Raw genomic sequence first — 24,986 nt, forward strand, 5'->3', positions numbered from 1 at the left:
AGTCTCCTCATAATTTTCTCTTTTTCAAGCTAAATACCCTCAATCCTTATAAGTGTTTTTTCCAGGATGTGGTTTTTAGATCCTTCCCCATCCTTCGCCTACAGCTCCTTTGTAAACATTCTAGTTTTCCGGGGCACATCTTAGAATGTGTGAATTCCTGTACATGAACACACACACACATGCACATACACCCACACACCCCTTCACACTCAACCATGTGAAAAGACAAAGCCCTGGATATGACTCCCCAACAGCTGGGGTACCCTGGTACTGGGTACACAGTAGAAGTTAAGTAATTTACGTCAACCAGCATTTGTTAAATGCCTACTCTTTGCAGGGCACCACGCTAGGTAATGAGGGTATGAAGACAAAACATCAAATATTTCCTGGCCTCAAGGAGCTGCCTTCTGCGGGGGTGGGGGGAGGGGTGACCTGTGCCCAAGTAATAGGGGCAAAAACTGTTTACAATGTAGTTTCAAGAGTTGAGAGTGCGCTAGTAAATGCTTGTTGATATCTCCCAAGGATGTGTACCATGAAAGTGTCATTTAACTATATTGTCATCTTGTTTTGTGTCATTGCACATCTAGAGGATAAGCTCCCTGAGGGCAGGGACCATTCCATATGACTTCTATCTCCCTCCTAGCATAGGGCCTCACTAAATGTTTTTTGACCCCCGGTCTCAGTTTCCTCATTTGCAGAATGAGGAGATTGGCTTAGGTGTTCTCTGAGTTCCCTTCCAGCTTTAGAGCTTTGATATATCCAGTATATCCCATTTTCCCCATTAGATTGGGGACTTCCCAGTTAGGACTATGTCTGTTCCTCAGAGGCAGCTAGGTGGGGCGATACCTAGCTCAGCAGGTGCTGGCCACGTTCTTTGTTATTGAAAAGAATCATGATTTTCATTGGCATGGGGTTCCCATGCCACCAGTGAATGGCATCTCCCCTGCATTCTATATAGACAGCCTTCATGATCCACTGTAGCTAAAACACATCCCCAGGTGGCCAGCCTTCTGGTGACAAGACTCAGTTTCCTCATCTGTAGAATGGATTAGGTGGTCTCTGGGGTCCCTTACAGCTCTAAATCTATAATATATCTTGTATTGCCTATTTTACCCATTAGACTAGGAACTTCCAAGATAAGACTGTGTGTGTTCCTCACTTTTTAGCCAGCGAGTCAATAGTCAGTAAGTACCTACTATGTGCCAGGCATTGTGCTAGGCCCTAGTGATACAATGAGAAAGAAAAGAAACATAACCTTGTTCTTAAGGAGTTTATATTCTTTTGGGAGAGAGATGCACAGTTTAGTATATATAATATACACCTACATACATGCATACACACATAACATGTATGTGTATGTCCATATATGTATATGTACACATATAACCCATATATGTGTCTGTCAATCAATAAGCATTTATTAAGCACCAAATATGTACCAGGCACTCTGCTAAGTGCTGGGGATACAAAGAAAAACAAAAGACAGCCCCCACTCTCAAAGATCTCACACGACAGACACGTGGTCCATCACTGGACCAGATTCAGTTGGCCAGAACTGGCATGACCTTCGAAGACACTGAAACAGTAGGGTAGGCAGGAGAGGACTTGGAACAACCAAATGCTTACTAAATGCTCACAGCTGACTTTTTAATCCCAACATGGAAGGGAAGGGGTGAGGGAGACGTGCCTGCAGTGAATTCCACCCACCTCCTCTCCCTTCCAGAAATAGCATCGCTGCTTCTGCTGTCTGCGCCTTCAACCTCAGTGCCATCTCCCAGGCCTTCAATGGCCCCTTCCGCTACCAGGAGAATCCAAGGGCTGCCTGGCTCCCCATTGCCAACCCTATCCCCAATTTTCAGGTATGGTTGCCCTTCTGCTCTCCACTCCCACCCCTCATCCCCGATCACCCCAACCTCAAATGCAATCCCTAAACTCTTTCTCTGTGGTTATTGGGTATCATGGGGAAGGGGCCATTTTTAATTTAGTGGAGCAAAAGTGAGTATCTTAAGGTGACCAGAACTGGGTTACTAAAGAATGTCAATGCCCATTTTTGATGGGACTGTCATCTCCCTCACCGGCATGAAGAAAGGAATGGAGTTGGTAGGGAAGAAAATGAGAAATAGCTTAATTGGTTTGGCTGGGAACTTTAAAATTATAGACCTATAAAATGTTGGTTTTATAGGCATCTTAGAAGTTATCTAATCCAACCCCCTCATTTTACAGATGAGGAAACTGAGGCCCAGAGAGGTGAAATGATTTGTCCAAGGTTTCACTTGTTAGTAGCAGAGTCAAGATTAGGACTAAGATTTTCTGACTCTCATCCAAATTTCCAGCTCCCACTCAGAGGTAGGGATAGGGGGGCTTGGCTCTTTCAGCATCTGTAGAAAGTAGAGGAATGGGCCTGACAACAGAATCTTTGGCAGCATACTCTTTGTTATCCTAGGACAGATGAATTTTCCAGCCCCCAATGAATTTCTCCCCTCTTCCTACTACTACCTCTTCCCTGTTATATAAAATCCCAACCCCTAACCTAGTTTTTAGGCACTGTCTTCATCTTCACTGGCTCATTTTTCCTTATCTACCAATGGAATGATATCATTTCTAGGAAGGGCCTGAGGGACAATAGGTGGACCTCATTAAGCTGAAGGGGATTTATGGTAAAACTGGCCAGGACTGAGGCTGTGTATAATTTATCCAGGATCCTCCTGATACATCTTGATTGACTAGTCAGGGTTGATGAACCTATGGCCTTGAGGCCAAATGTGGCCCTCAAGGTCCTCAAATGTGGCTCTTTGAATCCAAACTTCACAGAACAAATACCCTTAATAAAAGGATTTGTTCTGTGAAGTTTGAATTCAGTGGACTGTACTTGAGGATCTAGTGAGCCACATGTGACCTCGAGGCCACAGATTTCCCCACCCCTGGCGCTAGATTGTTTGGGTCTCAAAAAGGACCATATTAGAGATTCATGGAACTAGAGACAAGGAGGGTTGGGACTGGATGTGGATAACTGTGAGGGTCCTGAGTGGGACTTATGGGTGTGTGACTCTCTACTTCTGATTCTCAGTGTGGGACCTTGCGAGATGTTGGCCCCAATGAGAACCTGACAGAGAGGAGTCTGCAGGATGCCCAGCGTCTGTTCCTGATGAGTGAGGTGGTTCAGCCTGTGACCCCAGACCCCTGTATCACACAGGATAGTGTCCGCTTCTCTCACTTGGTGGTGGATCTCGTACAGGGCAAGGACACCCTCTACCATGTGCTTTACATTGGCACCGGTGAGACCCTCCTCTGTGTTAAGGCTGAGTATCTCCAGGGAAAGCAGATGACTTTGCAGAGAAGATGCAACATTTGTGTAGCTGTCTGACTTAATGAACCACACCCTTGGACTATTTAAAGAGTGTTGCTATGTTCCTTGTATGATGGTGACCAAGAGTCATGTCTCAGTGGTAGTGAGACCCAGATAGGGGTGTTTGTGATGTGTGGGGAGCAATGATTGAGTGAAAGAAACAGAAAGAAGTGGAGAGAGAGACTGGGAGTGAGGGAGAAAAAGAAGAGGGGGGAAAGACAGGGAAGGAAAGAGGGGAGAGAGATAGGGGAGAAAGAGAGGAGTGAGAATAAGAGAGAGAGTAGAAAAAGAGGGAGGGAGGGAAAGGAGAAAGGGAGAGAGAGTAATGAGAGAGAGAGGAAGGGAGGGAGTGGAGAAAAAGGAGAGAGGGAAGGAGAGAAAAGAGGGGGAGGGGGAGGGAGAGAGGAGAGAGGGAGAAAACATGGAGAGAGAAGGGGAGGGAGAAGGGAGGAAGAAAGAGACAGGGAGGGAGGGAGAGAAGGAGGGAGTAAGGGAGAGAGAGGGAGAGAAAGAGGAGAAGGAAGGAGAGAGAAAGGGAGGGAGAGGGAGAAGAAAGAATGAGAGAGAGGGAGAGGTGGGAGAGAGAATGAACAAATGTATTATGTGGCTGAGAGTCAGTGTACATCCATGAGGAAGTGATTGATTTTGAGAGACTATGGTCAACTTGGAACCCAAAGATTTGGGAGGTCTTTGATCAGGGGACCAGAACCATGGGAGTTTGTAAAGAATGGGTCTTGGACCTGCATGCAGCTTTGGATTGTGGTGCCTTTACAAACAGTGATGTTTGCATTTGTAAATCAATGAGGAAAAGGCCCTAAAAGACTTGTTAAAAAATCTGATTGGTGTAGTTCTGAGTCCTAGTCTCCACCTGAGAAAGCAGAGTGCCTGGGGGAAAGCTAAGGGATCCAGTGTCTGTATCAGAGACAGACAGATGCAGTGTGTGTGGGCAAGCAGGCAGGTGTGTGTGGGACCGGCATCACTCTGCCCCCGTCCTTAGGGAGGCCTCTCCTTCTCCATCCACACCCTTAGGTGGGCACGCCAGTCGGTCTCAGAGCAGAGAGGACGCTGTTGGGCAACGTCCCTTCCCTATTCAAAGAAGTTCTAGGTAGTAGTTAGAGAAATCTGACGGTGGTCTCTGCCTCCCTCTCAGAGTCGGGCACAGTCCTCAAGGCGCTGTCCACAGCCAGCCGCAGCCTCCGGGGCTGCTACCTGGAGGAGCTGCAGGTGCTGCCTCCTGGGCGTCGGGAGCCTCTGCGTAGTCTACGCATTCTTCACAGTGCCCGCGTGCTCTTTGTGGGGCTGAACGACGGGGTGTTGAGGATCCCGCTGGAAAGGTGCGCCGCCTACCGCACCCAGGGGTAAGCCGGGGAATCCAGGGCAAAGGGACTGGGGGTCGGGGGCTCCCGTCTTCACAGATCTGGAACAGACGTTAATTTCCGGTGTTTCTCAGTGTTATCAGCTGCTATCATTAAGGCTTTGGGACATCTTGAATTCATTCTGGTTACTTTTCTTCTTTCCCTTTATCCCAGTAAAAGGCTGGGCAGGGGGCTTTGAAATCCAAACAGGAGGTAGTTGGTGATGTAATTTATAATCTGCTGGGTTTGGAGACAGGAAGACCAGAGTTCAAATCCTGCCTTAGACACTTACTAGCTGTGTGACCCTGGGCAAGTCACTTAACCCTGATTGCCTCCCCCCAAAACCTTAAAGTGATATAAATATTAGCTAGGCATCTAGGTGGCCCAATGGATAAAATCCTGGGCCTGGAGTTAGGAAGACTTGAGTTCAGTTTCCCTAACTATAACAATGAGGATTATAGAAGCATCCACCTGATAGGGCTGTTGTGAAGATTAGACGAGGTAATATTTGTAAAGCATTTAGCGCTGTGCCTGGCACATAGTAGGTTATACATACATACATATTATATATATATACACATATATATATAAATATACATATATATGTATATGTTTATATAAACATTATCATTATAATTCTCTCCCTGCACTTCTTCTAGAGAATGGGTGACCCTCACAGACATGCTTTGTTTTATTGGATTCTTGGTCACGATCTGAGAGTAGATTTTTATCCCTTTTTTACCTAGAGGGGGGAGCAGGGATGCGTTAAGTAGTCCGAGGCTAGTTAAGGAGGAAGAGAGTCATCATCAGAAATTTGGCCACCGGGTGATGAATATTTAGCGACCCGTTAAATATGCAAAAATACAGAATTACCTTCAGTTCTGGGCGGTACCCTTCTGCTTCCAAAAGGACAGTGGCAGAGGGGCAGAAAGTGGAGGGGGAGGGGGGGAGGAATAATCACACGTGCTTTTGGACCATGTTAGTCTGACCGTTGATACTTTTCATGTGTCCAGTTTGATCCTCTACAGGAAGAGATTAATCCTGCCCATATTGACATTCTTATGTCAATATATGACATAATGAATGAAAAAAAGTAAATGTATTTATTTGAAAAATGTAAATGAAATCCAAAGGCATAAATGAATTTCAGCAAAATGGAAGGATAACTTGCAGGTAGTCCTCAGTTTCTTCATTTGTAGAACAGAGCTCAAAAGCAGTCACAGAATTGAGTGAATCAGCACCTGTCTCATTTCTCAAAGAGGTGAGCAAAGGTGTTGGCAGACGTGGGCCCCCTATTGTTCACAGAGGCAACAAGAGACATCGTATCATGGGATACTCAGTTATCGTGCTTCATAAGAGTTCCCAATAAATGTAAGCAAATGCACTGCTACAAACATAATTCTCATTCATAAGCATCCATTGAAGAAAGCGAAGAAGTGAGTGAGTCCTATGAAGACCTTTACCAGCTCTTCCAAACTAAGTCAGCCTACACCTTGCTGCCCTGTGATGTTGATTTAAAGCTGGGCACCAGGGAGGGTGGCAAAAAAATATGTTGGAAAATATGAGCTTGGATCAAGAAATGGAAGACACCAGATGCTTCCTGCTAATTGTTGGAATTCTTATGCCTCTGTATGCCATGAATACTTTCTTTGAGAGGAACCCTGAAGGTATTGGATGGGGGGGGGGGCGGGGAGAACCAAAAGCATCACAAAAAACGAAACTGGTTGTCTCTTCTTCTTATTGTTCAGTCATGATCCCATGTGGGGTTTTCTTGGCAAAGATACTGGAGTGGTTTGCCATTTCCTTCTTTCTCCAGCTCATTTTACAGATGAGGAAACTGAGGCAAACAGGGTTAAGTGACTTGCCCAGGGTCACACAGCTAGCAAGTATCTAAGGCTGGATTTGAACTGACTCCTGGCCCAGTGTTCTATCCACTGCACCACCTAGCTGCCCCGGTTGTCTCTTAATAGACGTGAAATTACTACTAAAGCATTAGAAGGACATGAATTTAAAAATACCTCAAAGGACAAAGTTGCGTCAATGACCCACTGCCTTTTTTTCATCGATAAGGCAAAGAAATTAGAGAGAGGATCAACAGTTTTATTTTAAAGTAAAATTAATAAAAAATTTTGCATGAATCAATGTGCCTGGTCCTTCTCAGAATCAAATCTCTATGAGCTCGTCAAACCATTGACTAGTTAGAACAAATGTCAAAATAAATACCATATTAAAAGAAAAGATGACAAGCAGAAGAAAGATGTATAAATCATTGCAGCTCCAAAACAACCTATTTAAATAAATTGTTCATGCTGAAAAAATAGGAAAATGGATGCCATGGTGAATAAGAATGTTTCCAAAGTAATCACCGCTTCTTAGAAAAGTTTAATCTACACAAATCATTTACCACAACAAGGAAGCCAGATTTCTTTTTACCCATGTCTCATGCTAAGACTCAGGAACCAGTCAGGGGGTGATCAGGAAACAGAGATGATGGTATGTCCTGTAGGAGACCAAATGACCATACGTGCATGGGATGGTGGGAAAAGAACCGTATTGGGAGGGACAGGATCTGAGTTCAAAGCCTGTATCTCCCATTTGCTCCAAGTGTGTGACTTTGGATAAGTCATGTAACTTCTAGGACTTAGTTCTTCATCTGTAAAATGAAGAGTTAGATTTTGCAAGGTGAAGGAACAAACATTTATTAAGCAATTACTGTGTACCAGGCACTGTGCTAGGCTATGCTGCTACCTCTCGGGTTTCTTCCAGCTCTAAATCTATGATCCTACAACTCATAGGAGAGAAGCTACCACAGCACTATTAAAACTCCAGAGTCGCAGCTACATGTGACTCACGCATGTACGAGCTGCAGTGCTGCAAAGGCCTCTGGTTTCTATAGCGTGGGATTGTAGACACATGGTTGGGAAGGATCTTAAAAGTCACACAACCCTCACATTTTACATTCTACTTAAGAGACTCAGGTGCTAGGTGGTTGAGTCAGAATTCTAATTCAGGCCATCTGTTTGTGAATCCTTACACCAGATTCCATAGGGCACATGGAACAATAGTCACGGGGCTCTTTGGGGTAGTGAGGGCTACAGACAGGGATTCAGAGTAAGACAGAGGACGACAGCAGCATCCCTCTTCCCATGGGTCCTACCAATGGTGGTTCCTTTGACAAAAATAGGAAGTTTAGAAGAGGACAGGATTTGGAGGGAACAATATGAGTTCGGTTCTGGACAGGTTGAGTTTGAGATGTCTCTGGGACATCCAGGTAGAAGTATCCACAAGGTAACTGGTGATGCAGCGCTGGTTAAATGCTTAACAGTCAGCCCTCCAGAGGAAAAAAAATGTCCATAGTTTTAAGTTTAATCTGCATTATTAACTTTTTATTTATTTTATTGATCATTATTATGCATTATATTATACAATCATGTTGGTATTATGTAATATTGTTTCTAGTATATGTATTATAATGTAAACAATTGTTATTAACTATTAATAAATTATTCTAACTTATTCATTTTCTCCATCACCTTCTTAAGTCTAGGTAATTAACAAGACAATAAATCAAGCCCTGATTTGTAGTGTTGCAGATTTCTGGGGTATAAATGCCACACTGAACATCAAACAAATGTCTCTCTCGAGCCCAATTCGAGCTGACCCCAGTGTGCCCCTGGTCATGTCCTTCATCACCAGGAAATTGTAGTTGGTAGAGTCCTTGACTTGGAGTCAGGCAGACGTGGGTTCAGATTCTACCTCAGATACTTACTAGTTGCGTGACCCTGAGCAAAATGCTTCAACTTTCTGGCCCTCAGTTTCCTCACCTGTAAAATGAAGGGTCTGGACTTGGCCTCTAACATCCCTTCCAGCTTTAAATCTATGATCTCATGTCTGATCTCAAAGCCTGTTGTTTGTTATCTTCCTGTCACACTCCTCCTGCATCACTGGTCTCCCTTCCAATGAGGCGTCAGGAGCACTCACCCTGCCAGAGCAGCTCGTTTTGAGGGTCTGGGGGCAGTAATAAAGACCCAGAGGTGTCTGAGGTTCCCAGTTCTTCGTAAGGATTAGCAGTGAATAGTGTGGAAACATGGAAGGATTCTCCTCTCACACCCCTGGATCTGTATTCTCTCTTTTTCTTGCTGTGTGTGGTGATGGGCCATAAATCTTGATTTAATCCATTTCTGTAGACAGTGTCTCTCTCCTGGCTGAAACCTGTCAGGTGAAAATTAATTTTCTTTTTTAAGAAGGAGAAATATATCATAAAGGAACCCCCATGGAAAAGGAGATCAAGGAAAAAGTACCAGGATATGAATTGGGGGCTGTATGTGGAGAGAGGGCTCCACCTGGAATTAGAAAGACCTAGGTTCTAATCCCACCCAAGATATTTACTAGTTGTGTGACATGGATGAAGTAATCAATGGACAAACATTTTTTAAGCACCTACTGTGTACCAGGTGCTATACTAGGTGCTGGGAATACAAATACAAAGAATCAAATAATCTCTACTTTCAAGGAGTTTTTGTTCTAATGGGAAGACAAAGGCATGACAAAAGAAATCTAAAGCGAATAAATGCAGATAAATACAGAGTTGTGAAATATGAAGGAGTTAGTGGGGACATTAGTATCTTAGAGGTATCAAAAAGAGCTCCATGCCACGGGTCATGCTTGAATGCAGTCTTTTTTTCCTTTGGAGGCAGTCAAAGTTAAGTGACTTGCCCAGGGTCACACAGCTAGTAAGTATCTGAGGCCACATTTGAACTCAGGTCCTCCTGACTCCAGAGCCAGTGCTCTATCCACTGAACCATCTAGCTGCCCCTTGAACTGAGTCTTAAAGGAAGAAAAAGACTCTCTGGGGTAGAGGTGAGAAGGGAGTGCATTTCAGATATGGGAGACAACCAGTGCAAAATTATGGAGCGGGGAGATGGAATGTTACGTGTCAGCTCCATTGGATCACATTGGGGGGGGGGCAGGGTATGCTTGGGCCAGCTAACATTCCAAAGAGGCTGGAAAGGTAGATTGGGGCCAAGCTTAGGGGGGCTTCAAAAGGTAAACAGCAGTTATTCTTATTTTTTTTTGTCTTAGAAGCAGTAAGGAGAAAAATAATAAAAGTGCACATCAGAGAACAAAAGAAAATTTAGAAGGAAGAACAGAAAAGCAGGGCAGCTTTGAAAATGACGTGTAGTATTGATTACATAGTTTTTTTTTTAAAAATAGCATGAAGTGAAAATTTATGGTTTTATGTTGAATACTCTTCTTATGTCGTACTGTCTACATGGAAATGTCCTTTTTTGTCTTTTTCAAAATTAAAATGAATAAAATTCATTCCAAAATGAATTTTAAAATCCAATTCAAAATAAATAAAAATTAAAAAAAGAAGAAACAATAGGGAGTCAATGAAATTGATCGAGTAGGGGAGTGGCATGATCCAGAGCTATACTTAAGGGAAACTCCTTTGACAGCGGGGTGTAAGGTAATGAGAAATTTGAAGCAAAGAGACTTTAAGAGACTCTTGTGATAATTGGGGTAGACCGTAATGAAAGCCTGAATTAGGATGTGTGAGTAGAGAGAAGGGGTCAGATATGAGAGACACCATGAAGACAGAATTTATGTGGAATGAGGAAAGTTGAAGATAAAACTAAGGTTATGAACCTAGGTGAATGGAAGATAGTGGTACCTTTGACAGAAATAGGAAGCTTGGAAGAGGGGAGGGTTTGGAGGGAACGATAATGAGTTCAGTTCTGGACATGCTGAATTTGAGATTTCTCTGGGACATCCAGGTAGAAGTATCCACAAGGTAACTGGTGATGCAGAACAAAGCTCAGGGCTATAATTCAGGGTAGTGCCATATTTCAGGGCCGAAGGCAATCACTTATAGCTGGGATTAACAATGCTTTTTCCATTTCATAGCACTGTCTTCTTTGAAAGTGATTTGGCTCAGTGGTAGGTGAGGTAGACAATCCAGATATGTGTGGGGCCATTCAGCAATTTTTTTGAAATTTTATCTTTTAATTTCAAACTTAACAAATACCAAAAAAGAAATACAAAGTAGATCAGAAAAAGAGAATTTATATGCAAAACCACATATCTCTATTATGTATAGCTTGCTTTAAAAAAATAAGTACACAATAATTCAGCATATTCAAAACTGCCCTGGCTGGCTTTATTTCCTTCTAACTTTCTGTTCTCTTCTGTGCACTAAAAAATGCTTCACTCTCTTTTCTGTTTTTTTTTGGGGGGGGATGGCAACATTATCATTAGATCCTCTTCTCCCAAACCCTTCCCCAAAATGAAAATAGAAAAGCAAAGCCCTTGTAAGCAATATACATAATTGAGCAAAACAAATCCATATGATGACCTTGTCCAAAAAGTATGCCTTATTCTGCACCTTGAATCCATTTACATTCAGGAGATGGGTGCCTCCTCATTGGTCCTCTGGAATCATGGTCAACCATTGTGTTGATCAGAGTTTTTAGATCTTTCAAAGTTGATTTTCCTGTAAATGTTTTACCGTATAGATTGTCTTCCTGGTTTTGCTCATTTTACTCTGCATCAGTTCATCCAACTCTTCCTAGATTCCCCTGAAACAGTTTGGCACAATAGTAATCCATTACATCATACACCTTAGCTTGTTCAGCCATTCCCCAATGATGAGCACCCCCTTAGTACTTTTTGGCACTAGAATATTTAATTATTTTGTGCATAAGGCTCCTTTTACTCTTTCTTTTATTTCTTTGGGGATGTAAGCCTAGCAGCGGGATCTCTGGGTCAAAGGAAACGCACGATTTGGTGTCTTTCTGGGTATGGTTCCAAGCTGCTTTCTAGAATGACTAAAGTGATGCATAGTTTTGCCCCTTACAACTGCCATCTTCCTTTTTTTATCATCTCTGCTGATCTGATGGGTGTGAGATGGAGCTTCAGAGTTATTGTGCATTTCTCTAATTATTAGTAATTTAGAGGATTTTTCATATGGCTAAATCTCTTCCTTTGAGAACAGCCTGTTTGTATCCTTTGACCATTTATCTATTGGGTAATGGCTGTCATTCCTGTATATTTGCATCAGTTCCTTAAATATCTTGGATATCAGGCCTTTATCAAAGGGACTTATTGCAAAGTTGTTGTGTTTTTTTTCCAAGTTAATAAAAATAGCTGGCATTAACATAGGGCTAACTATGTGCTGGGTGTTATGCTAAGCACTTTACAAATATTATCTCATTTGTTTTTCACAACAATCCTGGGAGGTAGGTATAATTATTATCCCCTTTTTACAGATGGGGAAACCGAGGCAAACAGCGGTTAAGTGACTTAATATCACACAGCTTTAAGTGCCTGATGCTCAGTTTGCACCTTGGTCTTCCCCACTCCAAGCCCAACACTCTATTCCACTGCACCACCTAATTGCCTATTTCTTTTCTAATTTTAACCGCTTTGATTTTGTTTGTGCAAACATTTTTCATGTAATCAATGTAATCATGTAATCAATGGCTATTTTCCGCAGGGATACGGCTCAAATGGGAATGTGTAGAGATGGGGGCAGGGCGGGGTGAGAGATGTGCTTGGTGAAGGGCTGTGTCTCCGGGTTCTTGTCCTTCAGGGAATGCCTTGGGGCCCGGGACCCGTACTGTGGCTGGGATGGGAAGCAACAGCGCTGCAGCACCCTGGAGGACAGCGCCAACATGAGCCTCTGGATTCAGAATATCACCACTTGTCCAGTGAGGAGCCTTCTCCCCTACCTGTGGCCCCGGTTCTCCCCAACCCAACCGAAGTGCATGACCTTTATGATCTGACCCACGTGCCTGAGCCATCACTCTGGGCCCATCCCTTGACCCTTCCTTCCTTTCTCCCCCCTCACTCTCCTTTCCTTCCTACTTAGCACAGGCTCCTGAGTCCTGTCGTTTCTCTGCAGGTGCGGAACCTGACGTGGGATGGGGGCTTTGGGCCATGGTCACCATGGCAACCCTGCGAACATGTGGATGGAGAGAACTCGGGCTCCTGCCAGTGCCGAGCCCGAGCCTGTGACTCCCCCCGTCCCCGCTGTGGGGGACGGGCCTGTCCTGGACCTACCATCCATGTTGCCAACTGCTCCAGGTGCGTAAAAGACATGACGTCTCCCCCAGGGAAGCTGCCCCAGGACTCCTAGGTTGGGGAGCAGCTCCAAGAAATGGGAGGAAAGAAGGCAAGTGTTTCTGGGTGTTATGACAGAAGTATGATGCTGAGAGAAGCCAGCAGGCTGCTTCAGGCTGAGCTTTACAAGGTAGCCAGCTCCACCTTGGCAGGGGGCATCCAAAGCCCAGGGTCTGGTCCTCAGCATTGCAGCTGCCTGGCTTTATCGGTTTATTCAGAGGTGAAGTGGTTCTTGGAATTGATTCACTCTCAAAAGACTAACTGATAGACCAAAATGCAATTGATTGATTTATAGGAGGGGTATACTTAGGCTAAGAACTAGGACAGGTTGCCACTGACCACTCCACTCAGGAGACTCAGATTAAAATAAGAACTCACATTTATATTTATTTATAAATTTTTATATTTACATTGTAGTTTTATTTATTTTAGTATGTTGTAAATTACATAACATATAATTTATTGTATTTTATTATTATATTATTTGTTATGCAATATATTATTTTATATTCTATTTATATTATTTCCCTCCCTGTACCAGTATATTATGTTATATTATATTGTGTTTATATTTAAGGTTCACAGAGAGTTTTCTGCACAAAAGAAAGATTTCCACAGTGGGCTATGTCATCTACTTTATGTCAGTTCTTGTATTATAAGTTGTCTGAGTACTATTGTCCCCACTTTATAGATGAGAAAACTGAGGCAGAGAGATTCAGGTTCTTTGGCCACATAGCTAAGAAGTCTAAAAGGCTGCATTTGAATCCAGATTACCTGACTCTAGGCCCAGTGATGTTTCCCTATGTCACGTTGCTTCCTAGAAAGTGTAAAATTGTTTGGGGAAGCGAAGTTGGACTTTCTGTAAGTATGTATCTTGGTCAAGCTTTGGTGACCTGATGGATTGCCCTTTTCCACCATGAGGGAGATGTTTGTCTAAAAAACTGGGATAGGTCTCCTAAGGCCAGAACGACCTCTCCCCTGGACAGAACTGGAGATGGACAGAGAAATTTATTGTCCAGGTCTCCTTTTTCTGTATCCTTGAATCAGTCACCAAACTCCACCACTGGAGCCTCGACCTCAGGATGGGCATCTATCTCCCTATTAACTGTATCACAGTTTCTCTTACACTAATTACCTTTTTGGTGAAATTTGAGAGATACCTTAGCAGCATCAGTTGTGTGGTCCCAGAGAGAAAGTAGGTCTGGGAAATGTAGGGTTAAAGATCATTTGGCTCATGCATAAACATTTATTAGGTTCCTGCTGTTTACCAGGCACTGTGCTAGGCACTGGGGATACAAATAATAAGAATTAAACAATCCCTACTCTTCTTATACTCTAGTGATAGAAACAATGTCTCTAGATAGGATTTTGATGACTAAGATGTATCCTCCTTTCTCCACCAGAAATGGGGCATGGACCCCATGGTCATCTTGGGCTTTGTGCAGCACCTCTTGTGGGATTGGCTTCCAGGTCCGACAGCGGAGCTGCAGCAACCCTGCCCCCCGACATGGGGGCCGAATCTGTGTGGGCAAGAGCCGGGAGGAGCGGTGAGTGGGGCGGGGGGAACAGAGCTCAGCTTGAACAAAGTAGAGCCTGGATGGCTGTGCAGGGAATTGGTGGAAGTTCCCAGGTCCTAGGGAGGAAAGAAAGAAGGGAGAAGGGAGGGAGAGAAGGAAAGAAAGAAGGAAAGAGGGAAAGAAGGAGGTAAGGAAGGAAGGAGGGAAGGAAGGAAGGATAGAAGCAAGGAAAAAGGGAGGGAGGGAAGGAGGGAAGGGAGGAGAGAGAAAAGGAAGGAGGGAGGGAAGGTAAGAAGGAAGGAAGGAAGAAAGGAAGGGAGGAAGGAAGGAAGGAAGAAAAAAGAGGAAGAAAGAAGGAAGGAGGGAAGGAGGGAGGGAGAGGAGACAGGGAAAGAAGGAAGGAAGGAGGGAGGGAGGGAAGGAAAGAAGGAAGGAAGGCAGGAAGAAAGGAAGGAAAAAGAGAAAGAAGGAAGGAAGAAAGGAAGGAAGGAAGGAAAAAGAGAAAGAAGGAAGGAAGAAAGGAAGGAAGGAAGGAGGGAAGGAGAGAGGGAGAGGAGATGGGGAAAGAAGGAAGGAAGGAAGCAAAGAAGGAGGGAAGGATGGAGGGAAAGAAGGAGAGAGGGAGGGAAGGATGGAAAGAAGGAAGGAAGAAGGGAAGAAGGGAAGGAAGAAAAGGGGGAGGGAAGGAAGAAAGGAAGGAAGGGAAAGAAGGAAGGAAGAAAAGATTTATTAAAATGCCTGTCTTGGGCCAGGCACTGTCCCAAGTGCTTTACAAATACTGCCTGATTTAATCCTCACAACATCCCTGGGAGATGGATGCTATTATTTCTCATCTCCTTTTTTCACTTGAGGACTCTGAGGCAGACAGAGGTTGAGTTGCATAGGGTCACACAGACAGGAAGTATCCAACTCTGCATTTGCACTCAGCTCTTCCCTGTGCTACATCATTGCCCAGGGCTCCATGGTACCTGCTATTTCCTCCTTAGCCCTTTGTCCCTGTCTCTGCCTCATGGGCCGTCTCTCATTGGAGGCTCTGTCCCTCTCCCCAAACCTCTCCCCAGGTTCTGCAATGAGAATAGCCCCTGCCCTGTCCCCATCTTCTGGGCTACCTGGGGCTCCTGGAGCAAATGCAGCAGCAACTGTGGGGGCGGAGTCCACTCCAGGCACCGAACCTGTGAAAATGGGAATTCCTGCCCAGGCTGTGGTGTGGTGAGTGGGGGAAGAAGGCCTGGGAAAGGAAGCAGGGGGTGAGACTCAGGGATAGCATCATAGATGCAAACTGTCATCTAGTCTAGTCAAAGCCTTCTCTCTCTCTTTTTAAAGTTTTATTGATGTTCTTTTCTCTTTTTTCTTAATCACTTTCACTTCTAGGTGAATCCCTCCCACCCCACACTCCAACCAAGCCCTAGCCCTCCTACCCTTTCCAGGGCAATAGAAACCTCAGTGCAGTTGAGCAAACTAAATCCATATATTGGCCATGTGTGGAAATGTGTCTCTTTCCTCACCTGTAGCCTCTGCTAAACCTACCCATCAGTTCTCTGAAGCCATTGTTGGATGCTGCATTGATCAGATTTCTGAAGGCTTTCATTGTTTCTCTTCACATTTTGGGGGCCGCCGTGGAAACTGTCCGCCAGGTTTTGCTTCCTTCTTTGCATCAGTCATCCAAATCCTCTGAAGTTTCTCTAGATTTTTTGTTTGTCACTGCTTATTTGATGAATCTGAGGAAGGGGAATGACTTACCTAAGGTCATGCATAGCTAGTTCTCAGCAGAGCTGGGAGTAGAGCTCGAGCCTCCTCACTCTTGGTCCATGATTTAAGAGGTGGTGGTTCCCGCATGACAATGTCCCTTCTTCTCATCCTCGAGCAGGAGTACAAGACGTGTAACCCTGAGAGCTGCCCAGAGGTACGAAGGAATACTCCATGGACACCATGGCTCCCAGTGAATGTGACCCAGGGAGGGGCCCGCCAAGAGCAGCGATTCCGTTTCACATGCCGGGCCCCACTCCCTGACCCTCACGGCCTTCAGTTTGGGAGGAAGAGGACGGAGACCCGCTCTTGCCCTGCAGATGGCTCTGGAGCCTGCGACACTGATGGTGCAACCCTAGTTCTCTCCCCTAGACCAGGGGTCTCCAGATGCCCCCACTCCCATCTACCCCTTCCCAACCCTCTCTCTCTCCAGGGATAAGGGGTCAGAAAGATTGTAATTTCAGGGTGGGGAGGCCAGGAAGGTGTAGTTGGGAGGAAGGTTATAAAAATGAGTCACAGACTGTCAGGCGCCACTAGCCCCATCATTGTACAGAGACAGTTGAGGCCAGTTATTGACAGGCCTGTTGACCTGATCTCTCATCTCAGGTTAGGTTGTGGGGGGGGGGGGGGATGGTCATGTGGCACTTTGGCTGGGCATGGTTCCCTCTGTGACTTGGCCTCTTTCCTCCTAGCCCTAGTGGAAGATCTTCTACGGAGTGGAAATAATGCCCCCCATGTGGTGAGTGGGGGCTGGGCAGCCTGGGGACCTTGGTCATCCTGTTCTCGAGACTGTGAATTAGGTTTCCGGACTCGGAAGAGAACCTGCACAAACCCAGAACCCCGAAATGGGGGCCTGCCCTGTGTGGGGGATGTCACCGAGTATCAAGACTGCAACCCCCAGCCCTGCCCAGGTAATTCTGTCCGTTTCCTAAACACCACCCATCAGCTTCCCTTCCCTGCAATCCATAATCAATCTATCTGTGAACAAAGATTGATCCTGCACTTACTCTGTGCCGGGCACTGTGCTGGGGATACAAAGAAAGGCAAAAACACAAAGCTAGTCACTGCCCTCAAGGAGCTTATACGCTAATGGGAGATAACAGGTAAATAAATAGGGACATACAAGATACCTACAGAGTAGAAGCAAGGTAACATTAGAGGAGAAGGGTCAAGTACCTCAAGGAACTGGGAAGGCCGCCTGCAAAAAGTGGCTTTTGAGCAGAGTCTTGAAGGAAGCCAGGGATGACAAGAAGTGACCAAGGAAAGCACTCTACATATGGGGGACAAACCTGTGCAAAGGTGTGGAGGAGAGAAATGAGGATCACGCAGCATGTTTGTAGGCAACAAGGAAGCAACACTGGATAGGGAACGATTGAAGATTAGAGAGAGTAGAATGATAGTGGGGGCCATCTGTCAGAGTGAACAGGCAGGAATGGGATAGAAGGTGGGGGTGACCTTTGCAAGGAGAAGATCCACTTCTTCATCAGAGGGTGGGGTAAAGGAGAAGATGGTGGGGGACGCTGTCAGAGGACAAGGAGAAGGGGAGAAGAGGGAGCTCTCACTACATGGCTTCACATTTTTTTCAGTGACATATGAAGCAAGGTCCTTAGCTGACATTCCCTCCATTTATACCCTATTATTAATTAGGGATATTGGGACATTTATCTAACCTAGGTCTAAACATGGGACAATTTTCTTGGGGCCAAGTAAGTGGAAGGAGTGGTTATCTAAAAGGGATTGTGGAATGGATGAAAGGGGAAGGGGGGGAAGGGGAAGCATGATAAAATGGGGAATGGGATTAAAAGAATAGAGTCAAAGGATCTTGGGACAAATCCCCAATTTTGTCTCTTAGGACCTGTGTGACTTTAAATTAAATCCATTTAATCTTTCTGAGCCTCAGTTTCTCCATCTGTAAAACAAAAAAAAATCCATCCCATTTCTAAATTTGTGATGCTACTAATCCTACATATTATAGACTCTTCTCCACACCCAAGTTCCTTCCTCCCAGCATTTGTCCTCTCTCAACTTGCAGTTCGAGGTGCTTGGTCATGCTGGACCCCATGGTCCTCGTGCTCAGCCTCCTGTGGGGGAGGCCACTATCAGCGAACACGTTCATGCACCAGTCCTGCCCCCTCCCCTGGTGAAGATATCTGCATTGGGTTGCACACAGAAGAAGCACTTTGTGCCACCCAATCCTGCCCAGGTAATGACTGTGGTGGTTATAGGAAGATGGAGGGATGATAAAGGAAGTCAAACTCATCAGGGATCTGAGCCCCCATTCTGACCCTTTTGTGCAGACAACGTAACAAGGAGATTCTTGGTGTCTCCTAGACTTTTCATTCATTTCTTCATTCGTTTCTTTGTTCATTCAAGCAGAATATATTAAGCGCCTACTAGGTGCTAATACCGTGATACTGGGGATACAGACAAAAATACAAAATTTTAAAAAGCATTTAAAGAGATTACAGGTCAGACCTCATAATAATGAGGGATGAGGAGGGGGTGGGGCAGAGAATGAGGGGAGATCTGGGCTGGAGGTCAGAATGGACCAAAGGCAGGGTGACCCAGGCCTTGTCACCAGGTGGCTGGTCATTGTGGGCCGAATGGAGCGTGTGTGGTGAAGATGGAACCCAGAGCCGGAGCCGTGACTGCGAAGAGCTTGACCCTGGGACCACCCCCTGCCTTGGCAATAGCAGCCAGATCCGGACCTGCCCATATAGTGAAATCCCTGGTACAGAAGCCTAGACATCCATAGCCCTTTTACCCCACTTCCAAGACCCCAGATTCCTCCACACCAGGATCATCTTTCCTCTTGGAGATTATTTACTCTGTGAGGGCTGTGGCATGAGGTCAGGTTGGGGGGAGGGGGATATCAAGAGAAAAGCTCCCCTAAACCCCACATAGCTCCATCCAAGAGAATGGGGGAGGGAGAGGTAGGAGAAATCCAGGTACCCAGAATCCCCATCGAATATGCTGTGGACAACAGTCCTTCCCCCTAAACGGCAGAACGGTCCGATTCCTCCCGCAGCAGTAGAGGTGGCTCCCCTGCCCAGAACCACAAGCCCAATGTTCAGTAGACACCTAGACTGATCCTCAGTGATTCTCCCAGGGCCACTTCCCCAGTCACTCTTCACCCCCAAGCCCCCTTCAATTTTGTTCTTGCAGTGATCCTACCTGCTTCCAGCATCGACGATGTCACCAGCTGTGGAGGTAATGACAGCAACACCATAGTCATAACCATTCAATTTAGATAGATCTTGCCTCCTGTTAAACTCCTGTTAAACTTGCCCCCTTCCCAATATCAAACCTTACTCTGCTCTTCAAGTCTGGAGCTTCCTACCCCGAACCATCAAGACTTGATGGAGTAAGTAGAGTAAGGTTTGATATCGTATTCCTACCAAGCCTGGCATTCCTAGTTGGATACACTCCTCTGACTTGGGGTTATGGTGGGAAGGGACGAGAGATCTGGGTGTTCCCCTGAACCATTCCGGGCCCACCCCCCAGCCCCACTTGGAAGCAGCCATCATGTTTGGGAGCGTGAAGAAGATTCTTCACCTGAGTCCCTCTTGTTACACTTCTGACCTAACCCCTAAACTCTCTTGTCCTATCAAAGAGACCCTCCCCTTTGCCCTCCCTCCAACAAGATTCTGCAGCTTCCCTTGATCATCTGTAGGCCACCCCACCCCATATCTGGTTTGCTCCCCACCCTCATGCCCCTTACATTTCACTCCTCCCCATCCTTTAAAGCCTTTAAAGGAGGCATTTGAGGGTCTTCTGCTGCCTCCTTCTTCATGACTCCTCCCACATATTCCCTGCTTTCCTCTCCCATGCAGGGTTCAGCCTCATCCATTTGGTGGCTACTGGTGTTTCCTGCTTCTTGGGCTCGGGCCTCCTGACATTTGCCGTCTACCTGTCCTGCCAACGCTGCCAACGGCAGACCCAGGAGTCCACACTCGTCCACCCCACCACCCCCAACCACCTGAACTATAAGAGTGGGGGTGGGGGCACCCCCAAGAATGAGAAGTACACACCCATGGAGTTCAAGGTGGGAAGAGTCTCTTCTGTTCCTCTCTGAGTTAGGCAACAAAGAGCAAAGGAGGGGATCCCATTTTTGGTTTATGCTTAACAAGCTGGATTGTCTACTATGAGAGGGATCATTGCAGAGTGGAAAGAGGAATGGTTTGGGAGTCAGAAGACCTGGATTCAAATCCCTGCTCTGCCATGATAACCTGTATGATCTTGGGACTCTGAGGTCCAGATACCTTCTCTAGACCTCAGTTTCCTCATCTGTAAAAAACAGGAAATTGGAGTAGATGATCACATAGTTCCCTTCCAGCTCTGAATCTATGATCTATGAATTGGGGGCAGAGAGTGGTAAGAGAGTTATGCCCACTCAGAATCATAGACATTCACAAGGTACTCCAAAAAGATCAGACATACATTCACAAGTTTTCACAGGCACAGACACACACAATGTGGCATAGTTGATAGAGGTAGGAAGGAAGGAAGGAAGGAAGGAAGGAAGGAAGGAAGGAAGGAAGGAAGGAAGGAAGGAATCAACAACATGTATGCCTGGGATTGTGAGAAGAGCTTCACATTTGATTCCTCCCAACAGCCTTTGGAGGTAGGTGCTATTATCGCCCCCACTTGACAGCTGAGGGGACTGTCAGGGCATGGTATACTAGGAGCCAGCTCAAGAATGGAGAAAGTGGGCATGCTTTCCTCTTTCTGGCATAGGCTAGCTGAGGATCTATGGTTGTGTGCCAAGTTGGCCTGCCTGCCTGCCTACCTCAAGCAAATAGTTTTTTTTCCTGAAAATTGGTTGTTGGTTAAGTCCCTGTGCTTTACTTAGTCCCCGTCTGTCACTGCCATGGATTGGACGGCTCCATAAGGTTTTAGGATTAATTCTCCTGAGTTTGGCCCCATCACCATGGAGAACACTAAAAAGAAAGTTAAACCTAGATTCTAGATTCTAGACCTCCACCTCCTGACTTCCTTTAAGTCCCATCTTCTAGATTCTAGAAGGTACAAGCATCATAGCAAGGTTTCTGCTGGTGAACCTGTGGAGGATCCTGAATGGCTGAGGCAGTGGAGGTCAGGACGCTATAGACCAGCAGCCCCAACCTGCCCCATCATTCAAGGGCTGGAGGTGTCCCACCTGCCTCAGAGGACGTTCACTGGGGAAAGGAAAGGGTCAGGTTCTGGGACTTGCAAAAGGCACTCTGATAAGTGCTGAGGATACAAAGTCAGAAGCAAAACAGTCCCTGACCTCAGGGAGCTTATATACGTACATGAATATATGCAAATGAAATAGAATAAGTGGAAAAAAACACTCAACTTAGAGTCAGAAGACCTGGGTTCAAGTCCCAGCCTCAACATTTATTAACTGTTTCCCTTAGGCAAGTCCCTTGAAGCCCCCATTTGGGTCTCGGTTTCCTCCTCTGTTAAATGGGCTAAAAATATTTGTACCACTCACCTGATATAAGGAGTGCTGTATGGAAGTAGAGACCATGACACACTATGTAAATGTGAGCTCATATTATAACAAAGTGTTAGGAGTTCAGAGGAGGGAGGGATCACGTTCGCTAGGTTGGGTGGAGGGTAGGGTGGGGGCATTAGGGAAGGCCTTTGAAGGTGCTGGGCCTTGAAAGATGGAAAAGGTTTCAACAGCAAAGGCAGGGGGAAGGAAGGAGGGCATTCCCAGAGGAGGGGGCAGCATCAGTAAAAGCAGGAAGAAGAGGAAAGTACCTGCCTTGCTTCTACCTTTCTCCATCTCCTATCTGCCCTCTTTCATTCTCTCTGTATTTAACCCTTTCTCTCGCCCCATCTCTCACTTGTCCTGTCCTTGACTTAGCTCTTTATGTTCCCTCAATCTCCTCTGCCCTCCCCTTCCCTCATTCTGCCTCCTTCTCCTGCTTTGTACCCATTCTCCTTTGTCTCTCCTCTTCTCCCTTTTCACCTCTGTCTCAGTTCCTCCCCTCCAGCCTCATCCCCACCCCCAGCCCCACCCCCAGGCCTGTTTCAGTCCCCATCTCGACCTCTCTTGCTCCCTAAGACCCTCCCTCCTTGTCTTAGTTCCTTACGACCCTCATTCCCATCTGGTTCCTTTGCCACCCTCACCACCCCGATCTCAGCTGATGGCCGGCTCTCTTTCCTTCTCCTGTAGACACTGAACAAAAACAACTTAATCCCTGATGACAGGGCCAACTTCTACCCGCTGCAGCAGACCAACGTGTATACAACGACCTACTACCCCAGCTCCCTGGGCAAACACAGCTTCCGACCAGAGGCCTCCCCAGGACAACGATGCTTCACCAACAGCTGATGATACCGCCCCTCCGGGGGATGGGCCTTCAGGCACCTAAACATCCTGGGTACCTAACAGGGGTGGACGGTGCAATGAGTTGGGTTTCTTCTTGGCCACCTGCACTGCCCTCTTGGGGCCCCGCCCGATGAGCCCTGGGACTAGAATACTCCCTCAGTGGGGAGGGGAAGGAGTCTGAAACTAGCGTGCTCTGGTTGGAGGTGACCGTGGGGGGAGAGGGTCAGCATTTTGGCTGGCAAGGGGCTGCGACCTCCCAACTCAGCCCAGAGGTTTTGCAGCTGTTCCCCTTCCTCTCCTTACCTACTCACTACCATCCAGCTACGTGCTGGACAATGGACCCACTAAGGATGTGAGGAATTGGGGAGTTGAGAATGGAAAGGTGGGATATTTTGATTTGGCTGAAATGACTTTTCCTCTGGCCAGTATTGAAAAGAATGGGCTGCATCCTTATCCATATTTCACTACATCGGGAAACAGCCCCCACCCCCAGACACAACTAGTTCCATTTTGGAAGGGAAATGAAAAAAATAAATATATATATGTATGTATGTATCCAATGGCCCCAACAATTTAGGTTTCTCAGCCTAGAGCTGGGCCACAAGGGACCGTAACCCAAGGTTGAGCCTCTGCTCATGAGATCAGCTATCGGCCTCTGCCCGTGGACATCCATCTCACCGGATCAGCAGTTTTTCTGAAGATTACCGAAGACCAGGCCTTCCCAAGAGCTGATCCGCCCTCTGGGAGACAGCCTGATGCCCAGGTCCAGCATGGGCCTTGGCCTTGCCTTTCTCTTGCCTTCTCCCAGTGTGGGAAGATGGTGACGTAGAAGAATAGAGGAAGGTTCCAGGCCTTGACCAAACAGGATGCGGATGGCCTCTCTGGGGAATATCTTCCAGTTGCTGCTCATCGGAGTTTCAGGCTGAGTCCTGGGTATCTCAGCCTATTCTACATCCTTTCAAAATACACACGATGAACCTGCTACAGCAGTGACAGTGACAGGCTGTAGCTTTGTTAATTAAACATTATATCCAGCCTATAAATATAATTTTCTTTGGGTGTCATTTGTGGAGGAGGGGGATGGCGCGTGCACTTCATTTTCCAACCCAGCAGTGTGGCATAATAGACATCAGCCTCTGAACAACTGGAGCTCAATTTTTGACAGTCCATCAGTCAATCAATAAACAGTTATTAAGCACCTGCTGTGTGCTGGGCTCTGTGGTAGGTGCCAGGTCTACAAAAAGCACATACAGAAGTATAGACTGAATACGTACAAAATAGGGGTTGGGGACATATTTAACAGCTTAGAGGGAAAAGAATAGTGATACTTGAGTACAGTCTGGAAGGACATCAGGCATCCCAAGACATGGCAGTGAGGAGGGAGTGTATGCCAAGCATGGGGGGTAACCTGTGCAAAGTCATGGACACAGATAATGGTAAGGCATGTGTGAGAAACAGTAATAAAACTAGTTTTACTGGATTTAGAGAGAGTGTGTCAGGGCAGTTAGGTGGTGCAGTGGATAGAGCACTGGGCCTCAAGTCAGGAAGACTCACCTTCCTGAGTTCAAATCTGGCCTCAGACACTTAGTAGCTGGGTGACCTTGGGCAAGTCCCTTAACACTTTGCCTCAGTTTCCTCATCTGTAAAATGAACTGGAGAAGGAAATGGCAAACTGCTCCAGTGTCTTTGCCTATCCAATCCTCTCATTTTAGATAAGGAAACCAAAGTCTAGAGAAGTAAAGGAACTTAACCCCAAAGACAAGTTCATGTAAGCAGTAAGTAGCAGAACCAGGACTGAAACTCAGGTCTTTTGATTCCCAAACAAGACCACATCATGCTACAATAGGGACTCTAAGAATAACTGAAAATATGTACTCTGATGTTTTTTTTTGGTGACTAATGGGTAAATATAGACTCGTTTTAGCCTTTTATATTTCATAGACAACAGAACCCCAAATGGAGTCAGGAAAGGTTGGACTTGACTGGGAAAAAAAAGCTGAACAGCAACAACAAAGATTAATAATAGGACCGCTGGGTCTCAGTACTGAGGGACCTCAGAATCATCCAGTCCTTCCCCATTAAAATATCTTCCTTCTGATAGTTACCACACACATTTGATTTGTTGCCAAATCTTGTCATTTCTACCTTCACTACGTCTTTTTAAAAATTTATTTCTTTTTCTCCACTTCTTCCCCAAACAACTGCAATAGACTTCTGACTGGTCTCCCAATCTCAAGTCTTTCCCCTTTACAAACCATCCTCCACCCAGCTGCCAAGGTCACTCTTCTAAAGCCCAGGTGTGTGTGACCATAGCACTTCGCCCTCCTCCACTTCCCCCCATGACGACCTCCAGTGACTCCCTATTACCACCAGCCTCAAATAGAAATTCCTATATTGGGAAATGAATACATTTCATAACTTGGCTCCTTCCCACCTTTACAGTTATTTCTTCTCTCTCTATACTCTACAATCCTGCTACGTTGGTTCTATTTGCTAACACAGCTCCCTATCTCCATGCTTTTGCACCTGCCATTTCTCATGTTTGGAAGACTCTGCCACCTTCCCTTCGCCTTGGCCCC

The 24,986-nt window shown here is 45.9% G+C and overlaps 1 protein-coding gene across 1 annotated transcript in view; it reads left to right on the top strand.

Annotated features, from left to right (window-relative positions):
* SEMA5B (semaphorin 5B) overlaps positions 1-23,446 on the top strand; it is a 72,274-nt gene extending 48,828 nt beyond the window's left edge. Inside the window, exons 9-22 of the mRNA XM_036742488.1 lie at positions 1,724-1,859; positions 3,068-3,275; positions 4,497-4,704; positions 12,293-12,410; positions 12,605-12,786; positions 14,226-14,369; positions 15,401-15,548; positions 16,207-16,432; positions 16,778-16,996; positions 18,118-18,288; positions 18,667-18,816; positions 19,251-19,295; positions 19,919-20,130; positions 22,252-23,446. Coding sequence (XP_036598383.1) covers positions 1,724-1,859; positions 3,068-3,275; positions 4,497-4,704; positions 12,293-12,410; positions 12,605-12,786; positions 14,226-14,369; positions 15,401-15,548; positions 16,207-16,432; positions 16,778-16,996; positions 18,118-18,288; positions 18,667-18,816; positions 19,251-19,295; positions 19,919-20,130; positions 22,252-22,410 — 2,326 coding nt within the window. The 3' untranslated portion in view covers positions 22,411-23,446. The remainder of the gene's footprint in view (positions 1-1,723; positions 1,860-3,067; positions 3,276-4,496; positions 4,705-12,292; positions 12,411-12,604; positions 12,787-14,225; positions 14,370-15,400; positions 15,549-16,206; positions 16,433-16,777; positions 16,997-18,117; positions 18,289-18,666; positions 18,817-19,250; positions 19,296-19,918; positions 20,131-22,251) is intronic.
* The last annotated feature ends 1,540 nt before the right edge of the window (positions 23,447-24,986 follow it).

Source organism: Trichosurus vulpecula, chromosome 2, assembly GCF_011100635.1.
Source record: "Trichosurus vulpecula isolate mTriVul1 chromosome 2, mTriVul1.pri, whole genome shotgun sequence".
Lineage (NCBI taxonomy): Eukaryota > Metazoa > Chordata > Mammalia > Diprotodontia > Phalangeridae > Trichosurus > Trichosurus vulpecula.